Here is an 8,997-nt window from a genome sequence, read left to right as displayed (position 1 = left end):
CTGCCTGTACCAAAGCCTCCGAATTAATGAGAAAATCAGGATACAAGATTCAGCAAGCCAAAAATTAAAGTGTGAAACCTCTCTTGCAACGACACTTATAGCGTTTTTAGACAGGAGCTAATTGACCGGCCTCTGCTCGACTAAAACACTTAGTTTACCATACAAAATAAAATATTCATATATTTCTAATTGAATTTTATTCGACTTGAAAATCAAATGCAACTCTGCGACAAAGACGTACGATATACGTTCTTTGTCTGCAATTGGCTGAATTTAAAAAAAAAGCTACGGTAGATGTCGCAGCTAAACAATTAATCAGCTTATGAAACTTACCAACTTCTTATGAAAAGCAAGAAAAATATATATAACAGCTGATCGGTTATCGAATAGCCGGCAGTATAAAAGGCATAAAGGGGTTTCTCAATAAAAGCCCAAGAGAGGTGAATGAAAAAATGTCCGGTCAAGGGAGGTGTCCGTCTAATAGTATTTGAAGGTCCACAAATACATAACCAGATAAAGAATAAGAACTTTGAAGAAAAACTGAATGATTAACAAAAACTCGCTTGAAAATATTTTATGAATGTTGTACAAAAATTTCTAGGAAACCATAAATTGGTAAATGACAAAGCTTCAATAAATGAGCTTATACTGTCATATGTCCTTAAAAATGTGGGTGCTGAGGGCTCAATTAGGACCTTTCTGGATAAACGAAATTAAGCGAAACATTGTTTAGTGGCCCTAGTACATACAAAATTTTCAATGAAATTCCTTCTGACAAAAACAAAAAAATTGTTGACTAGTGTTATTAATTAATTAACTATTTTTGACTATTAAAAAACACAATAATTTAAGTAGTATATAAGTACCGTTTTAATTAAATGCCGCTTAAATGTTAGTAAATTAAATAGGCTTTTAAAAATGTATTAGAAACTGTTTAATCTGGCCCTGTTTAATCTAATTTTAACAACTTTCAGCAAACTATTAAAGGGTGCTCTATCTTTTATATCGTTTAAATGTTAAATAATTGAACATTTACTAAACGGTTGAGTTGGTGATATACCGATATGCCATAATAGTGACATAGTAACTGGCGCACATTGGTGCGACTCATTTCACGTTATGTGGCGGTGTTAATAGGTTAGAGGTCATAAATCTATGTGAGTTCCCGAGAATGTAATGAAAAATGTGGGGAAAGAGGCGTCCTAAGGATGATCATTTAAATATAAATAAATATTATAATAATGAAATATATCGAGATAAATTATGATGAACCCTGTATAAACGTCTAATATACCTATAGGATCACATTTAATTAAATATTAATTGGGTTTATTGATTTTCAATACTAAATAACTATTAATGGTTGTAAACTGTTCTTTCAAAAACTAATCGAACAAAATATCATAGAATTTAAATAATTGCATTCAGTATTGCTCTACATATTCTTTACAAAAGTACCAGTTTTTGCAATGTTGCTGTCTACTTTAAAAATATGGACAGTGTATATTACTTGTATAACGGTTCGTATACTGAGATATATTGTATAAGGAATGCTTAAACTCTGATATTGACTTGCATTGAAAAGAGTTGACAAGTTGGTGCGAATATCTTTACAGTTTCTTTCGGGTATGGCTTGATAAAGGCGGTGCTTAATTAGCAAAATCATAAAAGTTCCTTTTGAGGAGATATTACGTTTAAAGATTATGTAGTAAAATTGCCAGATTGCTTTGAAGTTGCGTTGCATTTCGGTCGCAGTCTTGTCATATGTCAGGCGAAGCCGATTTGAGTAGTGTTTTTAGATTGATCAGTGCAAAATTTGTACGTAAATCTTAATTAATTAAAAAAAATACAGAAAAAGTTCTGTCAGTGTTGCCACCTGTTGGAAAGTTTAAACCATCATAGTCATAATGCAAATTTTGATCGTCAAGTCTTGACAATAATTTTTTTAATATTATTTTCACTTTTCAATCAAAATTGTGAAAGCCTGTGCTCTAGATAACGTATTCTATTATATGTATATATCTAACTTATATACATTTATATTGTTTCACCTAGTTGGTTGACTCAACGATAATCTACAAGACCATCAGTATCGAATGCAAATATAACCCAGAATTGCTAGCAAACGTCAGTTGTCAACTAAAACCAATTAATTGGCAGAAATCGGTTTGTATATGGGATTGTGATGTTTTGCAGCCACTAAAAAATATAACGGTAAGTTAAAAATATACACAGAATTTATTCTTATTGAAATCTTTATACCACTAACTTTTTTGGTACAATTTTCAGCTACATTTACAGCTATTTAAGAAGAATGGTGCCAATAATTATTTGCCATTTCTTGTCAATACAACTCTAAATGTTTGTGATGTGATTAGCAGACGTAGTTTTTCCGTTTACGGTAAAATAATGACAAATATTTTGAAAGAGATGTCAAATCTACATCATGATTGTCCATACGAGGTGAGCTTGTTGCACAGTTACTCTTAAGAATTTACGAGTACTCTAAAATTTTCTACAGGGCCACCTCAGTCTTTACAATCTTTATGTGGATGAACGTTATGTTCCTGTCTCCCTACCAATGGGTATTTATAAGGTCATCATACGCTTTCTGGAAGGTTATCCTCATGTATATATTGGCTCGGGTACTTTAAATATTGAAGCAATGGAGAAACGTGAGAGGCGTGTGAAGGTGCTTAAGAATTAACATATTGAAATGTATAAACAATATTTAATGATGTGGCAACTATTATTTGAAATATTTTTAAATTTTTTGTGTTCGATATCAATAGATCGTTTATGTAGTAAAATTTCGAATCGGGTGGCAATGCTCATACCCAAATTTTTTAACTACAAGTGTTCTTAAAGCTTTTCAGTTCATGTTGCTTACTTCAATAAATTATTTATATTTATTTCAATTTGAACAAAATAAATCTTAATCAAGTGGCAACTCTCTTATAATTTTCTTTTGTAGTAGTAATTCTTAAACCTTGTACATATTATAGTAGGTCTCACCCGTTGAGTGAGTGTTGCATTTTCATTAAGAAAGCATAAAAAATCGAAGTGCCCACTAAAAAGTAATAGCCTTTTCGCACAGCCAAATTAATTTAATACATTAAGTTTATAATTGAGCAACCAGTTTTTACCTTTCGCACAGTTGGCTACTCGATTAACGGTCTTTTTTTGCTGTTCATTAGAAGTTGGCAAGTTCATCAGCTGATTGCTATTTTGTCAATAAACACAGCCAAATTTACAGCGTGGACAACAACCGGCAGAGTTGCATTTCAGTTTCAACTCGTTTTGCATTCGATTGAAAATTAATTTAGTAAAATTTTTTTTTTCTATGGTAAATCGCTTTATATCAGTGCTTTAATCGAGCAAAGGCCAGTTAATTGATCAATTAACTGCTGTGTGAAAAGGCTATAAGGAATGTATAAGTTCGGGTGTAACCGAATATTTTATACTTTCGTAATTTATTTGTGTATTTTTATGAAAATAACACACAATTTGACCCATATATTGCATCAAAGCCCACGATTTCATTCATTTTAGGAGATAAAGGAAGTTATGACCCGATTTTAATTATTTTAGGTCAACCCATTTCGCCCATTTTTAATGCATTATATCAGGCTGTCCAGAAAATATTATGTACCAAATTTCTTTAGAAATGGTCGAGAAGGTCTTGAGACACGATTTTTAATCCAAAAGTGGGTAAATGGGTTTTCACGGTGCGTGCGGAGATAGTGAAGGGAAACGTCTCCAATAAGTTCGGATTACAAAATGTTGGTAGTTAGCTCTGTTTTATTATACGTTTATCATATGCATATCAAATATCATTATTGTCGTAGTTGGATCACAATCGAACGAATTTACACTAATTTTCGTCTGCGATATCAGACATACTCTTATCTATAAATGATTCAATTTAGTGTATTGAAAATACAGTGGTAATTATAAGCTAGTTCAAAATCAGGTCAAAGTGTATAGAAAATGGGCTCGTGCAAAAGTATGCTACCATTATCATATAAGTATACAGTATATATATAGCCTATAAGCAATCGAATGCTTAAACCCTCAATCAATCCTATTTGAAACACTTTTTTATGAAGATAATTTCATGTCAAAATAAATGTCAAAAATATGTACCGTTAATAGTTGTAATGTTCTTTTAAATTTTTCAGCACTTTTCGAATATTCTGAAGTGTACTTACTTTGAGTTCCTAAATAGAAAGTCTTATCTTATTCACACGATTTCCAGTCGAAGCCTTGAACCAGCCTCATTGTCTACGTTAACAATTAAAGATTCATTTTCAATTGAAAATCTATGTCCGTGTGATGGTTGATGAAATTTTTAGTACTAGTTAACTACTAATGGGTTATTAAACTGTTCCCTCGAAACAAATCGAACAAAATATCCAAAAATGTTAATTGTTCAATATTCAGTATAAAATTTCAGTATTGTTCAAGCTCTCAACAAAAGTACCGGCTTTTAGAATGTTGCTGCCAAAATTAATATTAATATTGTTTATTACTTGTATAACGGTTTGTATTATTGGAAAAAATTCTTAAAATCTTCGAAAATACTTATAATATCTGACTTATATATAAATATTATATAATATACATATGTATTTCATCTAGTTCGTTTATTCAACGATCATCTATAAGACCTTAAGTATCGAATGTAAATATAACCCTGAAATACTAACAAACGTCACTTGTCAACTAAAACCAATTAATTGGCAGAAATCGGTTTGCATATGGAATTGTGATGTTCTGCAGCCACTAAAAAATGTAACGGTAGGTCAAAGTATATTCTTATTGGAATTGTTATAAAACAAATTTCCTTAAAATTTTCAGATATATTTCCAGTTATTTAAGAAAAATGGTGCCAATAACTTTTTACCGTTTCTCTTAAATACAACTCTAAATATGTGTGACGTCATTAGCAAACGCACATTTTCCGTTTATGGTAAAATATTGACTAATATTTTGAAAGAGATGTCGAATCTGAATCACGATTGTCCTTACGAGGTGAGCTTGTTGTAAATTTACTCTTAAATATTTACCACTTTTCCAATGCTTTCTACAGGGCCACCTCAGTCTTTACAATCTCTATGTGGACGAACGTTATGTTCCAGTCACTCTACCACTTGGTATATACAAGGCCGTTGTACGCTTTCTGGAAGGTTATCCCCAGGTATTTATCGGCACGGCGGTATTAAATTTTGAAGCGATGGAGAATCGTGAGAGGCGTGGAAAAGTGAATAAAAATTAGCCGTGTGTAATGTGGCAACTCTTGTTTAAAATATTTGTAAATCATTTTTGTTTGATATGAAAATTTCAATAATCCGTTTATGAAATCAGTTTTAAAATTTGATTTAAAATTTTGAATCAGGGGACAACACTTATTAAACTGAAAAAAGTGGAAACTCTGTTATACATATTTTTTAAAGTAATAACACTTAAACTCTTTCTATATTAAAGAACTGTTGAGTGAGCGTAAGTGTTTAATTCGTTTCATTTGGTTATTAAAATAAGTAGACAGTTTGTGTGAGATCCAGATATTCTTGAAAGAGTTGCCAGCTATCAGAAGTATAAACTCGTAAATATGTATTTTCAGAAATACATATATTTAGAACATATCGATCATAAAAATGGTTAAAGATAATTAACTAATACTGAATTACTATCTCAAAAAATACTAGGAGGGTAGAAACAGATAATTTATGAGATCATTTATTGCTAAAAGGGATTTTGAAAAGAGGTAGCCTCTATTTAAAAAAAAATGAAATGTGTTGAATTAGTGTTTCCAGCTAAGAAAAACTGTAAAGAATGTATTTTAGTTACCATTACATTTTATACTCTCATAATTGTATTAATATAATAATTAATTTCCATTTAGACTCACGTTTTCGGTATAAAGTTCACCGTCATCGGAATTTCGAAAATATTAATACATATTAGGTTTGTGGGAGCTAGCTCGATTTTATCCAATTCTGGCACCAAGGCACATTATAAGAGGTCAAATTTTCCTTCAAAACTTCTATAAAATCTGTGAGCTATATACCTCTATTTGCGGTAAAAAATTATTCATTCGCACTCAGGTCTTCATTTTCGAAATCTGGGTTCTTGAAATTATAGTCCGATTTCGACAAAGTTAAATGATCCACAGGTCAAATGTAGTATTTTTTCCAAGTCAATTCCAATATCTTTCTTGGTTCTTGATTTATGTGTTATAAAGTGAATGACTCAGATTGAATTCAAAATAGAGTTATATGAGAAGCAGACGTGGTTGTATGGCGATTTCGTCCATTTGCAACCCATAACTTTGGGCTGTCCAGAAAATATTATGTACAAATTTTGTTGAAAATGATAGAGGAGGTCCTGATATACAGTTTTTAATCCAAAAGTGGTCGAAACATGCCCATTTTATATTTTGTCTAGCAATTTGAGTGGATCTTTTCTCTATCATCTTTTCTATAAAATTGATTGTTTGCGTCGATAACCTTTGTTTGAGCGGTGGACGTGGTTGTTATCCAATTTCATCTATTTTCATGGTATATGATGGCAACGTCCACTTTTCCAAAAAAAATTTCATCCAAATATGCCCACGTTAGTTTTATCCTCTATGTCAAATTTTACACTTATAATATTATTTAGGCCTTATTTATAGCACTTTATAGGTTTTCGTATAATGACATTTTGTGGGTGTGGCAGTCGTAGTTTAAAATCTTCGCACATGTTACGGAGTCAATGTTGAGGTTTCATCGGAAATGATGTCACAATGATGATGAATTGCGAATAATGAATATAAAAGTCTAAAATATAATTATTGCCGTAGTTGGTTCACAATTTAGTAAAAATCCTCGCATTTAAGTTTTCAATATCAGATATATCTACAAATGGTTCAATTAAGTATATTTAAAATAGAGTGGTTATTTTAACCTAATTGCTGCTCATTATTCTGTTCAGCTTATATAGAAATTGGGCTCCGGATGTATGCAACATTTTTTGAGAAGATATTTATATATTAATACATATATATGGATTTAATAATTCATGTGCTCATGCGATAATATTTTTAAACCGGCGACCCGGCTCCGGACAATACTTCTAGATAAAATTTTCTTATGAGTACAAGAATGAAGTGATCCCGAACAAATAAAGGCACACTTCTTGGTTAACTATGAGTATTCAACGCTTTTGCCGTCTTTTTGAAATCACTTGTTTTGAGAATTATTTTATAGACTGGCAAAAGCTTACGGTAGTTAAAGCGTTAAAATAAATAATTTGTTTCTGAAAAACTTATTTATTTTTTTCAAGTTGATTTGGTTAAAGTTCTTGAAACCTAAGTTCAAAGTGTTCCACAGTGTTCTCATTCTCATATTTAAATGATTTCGAGACGAAGCTGATTGCTGTCAGCAACAACCCGAACAAACTATTAAAAAATTGATAGTTTTCAGTCAGTATAGCTCTACAAACTCTCAATAAAAGTTCAAGCTTCCGCGATGTTCTAATATTGATAGTGTATATTACTTGCATAACGGTTCGTATTCTGAGATATCTTGCCTAGGAAATTCTTAAACACTGATCTTGACTTGGATTGAAAAGAGAGTTGCCAAGTAGGCCCTAATTTGTTTAAATATTCTTACGAGAGTGACTTGATACAGTCGGTACTTTTGTAAAAAATCATAAATGAGCCTTTTGTGGATATATTCCATATAAAGATTGGTTTTTGGTGTTGCCATATTTAAGGCTGAATCGCTTTGAATATTTTCTTTGGATTGGCTGGTACAATAATTATATGAAAATCATATATACATATGTATATATTAAAATTCAAATTATAAGAGGCAATCGAAAATTCTGACAGAAAGTTTGAAATTTTGAAATAAAAAAATATGTGATAAAACGCAAGACTAAAGAAAATGCAGTCTTTAATAAAGTATACAATTAAAACTATTTTTTAGCCACCTATTATAAGGAAAATTTTGAACGCTATTATTTCCACCTTTTACATAAAAATTGTGAAAGAAGTGTCCTAAATAACGTAGTATGTACTTACAAAATATCTAACTTATATACATTTATATTATTATTTCACCTAGTTCGTTTACTCAACGATCATCTACAAGACCTTAAGTATCGAATGCAGTCATAACCCAGAATTGCTAACAAACGTCAGTTGTCTACTAAAACCAATTAATTGGCAGAAATCGGTTTGTATATGGGATGCTGAAAAATATATCGGTAAGTCGAAATATTATATTCTTATTGGAACTGTTATAAAACCAAATTTTTTCGTGAAATTTGCAGATACGTTTACAATTATTTAAGAGAAATGGTGCCAATAATTTTTTACCGTTTCTTATAAATACAACCCTAAATATGTGTGACGTACTTAGCAAACGTAGTTTTTCCGTTTATAGTAAAATATTGTTTACTATTTTGAAAGAGACGTCGAATGTAAATCACCAATGTCCTCATGAGGTGAGCGTTATGACCGTTACTCTTAAAAACTTACTTCATTTCTCCCAACAGGGCCATATCACCCCCTTTATAATTTTTATGTGGACGAACGTTACATACCAGTCACTCTACCACTTGGTATTTACAAGGCCGTTGTACGCTTTCTGGAAGGTTATCCCAATGTATTTATTGGTATAGGAATTTTAAAGTTTGAAGCAATGGAGAAACGTGAGAGGCGTAGAAAAGTGAATAAAAATTAACTGAGTGCAATATGCAAACAATTTGTAGTTAGGTGGCAATGCTTATTTCTAATATTAGTAAGGTTTTGTTTCGATATCAAATTTTCAATAATTCGTTCATGCAATGGATTTTACAATTTAATTGAACATTTTAAATCAGTTGGCAACGCTTTTAATATTATATATTTTTTAATTACTAGTCTTTTTAGAATTGTTTCGTTTATTGTGCTTATTGTAATAATTCATTTATATTTATTGAAGTTGAAAGTCATAATTTTAAACAAGT

The 8,997-nt window shown here is 31.0% G+C and overlaps 2 protein-coding genes and 1 pseudogene across 2 annotated transcripts; all 3 read left to right on the top strand.

Annotated features, from left to right (window-relative positions):
* Positions 1 to 1,764: 1,764 nt before the first annotated feature.
* Positions 1,765 to 2,919, top strand: LOC114803946 (uncharacterized). Its single transcript, XM_054231810.1, has 4 exons — positions 1,765 to 1,818; positions 2,056 to 2,214; positions 2,290 to 2,463; positions 2,522 to 2,919. Exons 1-4 carry the CDS (start codon positions 1,765 to 1,767, stop codon positions 2,705 to 2,707), a joined length of 573 nt encoding a protein of 190 aa, XP_054087785.1. The 3' UTR covers positions 2,708 to 2,919.
* An 861-nt stretch (positions 2,920 to 3,780) lies between these two features.
* Positions 3,781 to 5,278, top strand: LOC114803945 (uncharacterized). Its single transcript, XM_029039911.1, has 4 exons — positions 3,781 to 3,786; positions 4,642 to 4,800; positions 4,861 to 5,034; positions 5,093 to 5,278. Exons 1-4 carry the CDS (start codon positions 3,781 to 3,783, stop codon positions 5,276 to 5,278), a joined length of 525 nt encoding a protein of 174 aa, XP_028895744.1.
* Positions 5,279 to 6,567: 1,289 nt separating this feature from the next.
* On the top strand, positions 6,568 to 8,732 carry LOC114803944 (uncharacterized; annotated as a pseudogene).
* Positions 8,733 to 8,997: the final 265 nt, after the last annotated feature.

This window comes from Zeugodacus cucurbitae, chromosome 5 (genome assembly GCF_028554725.1).
Source record: "Zeugodacus cucurbitae isolate PBARC_wt_2022May chromosome 5, idZeuCucr1.2, whole genome shotgun sequence".
Lineage (NCBI taxonomy): Eukaryota > Metazoa > Arthropoda > Insecta > Diptera > Tephritidae > Zeugodacus > Zeugodacus cucurbitae.
This window is presented reverse-complemented; position numbering and strand designations above follow the sequence as displayed.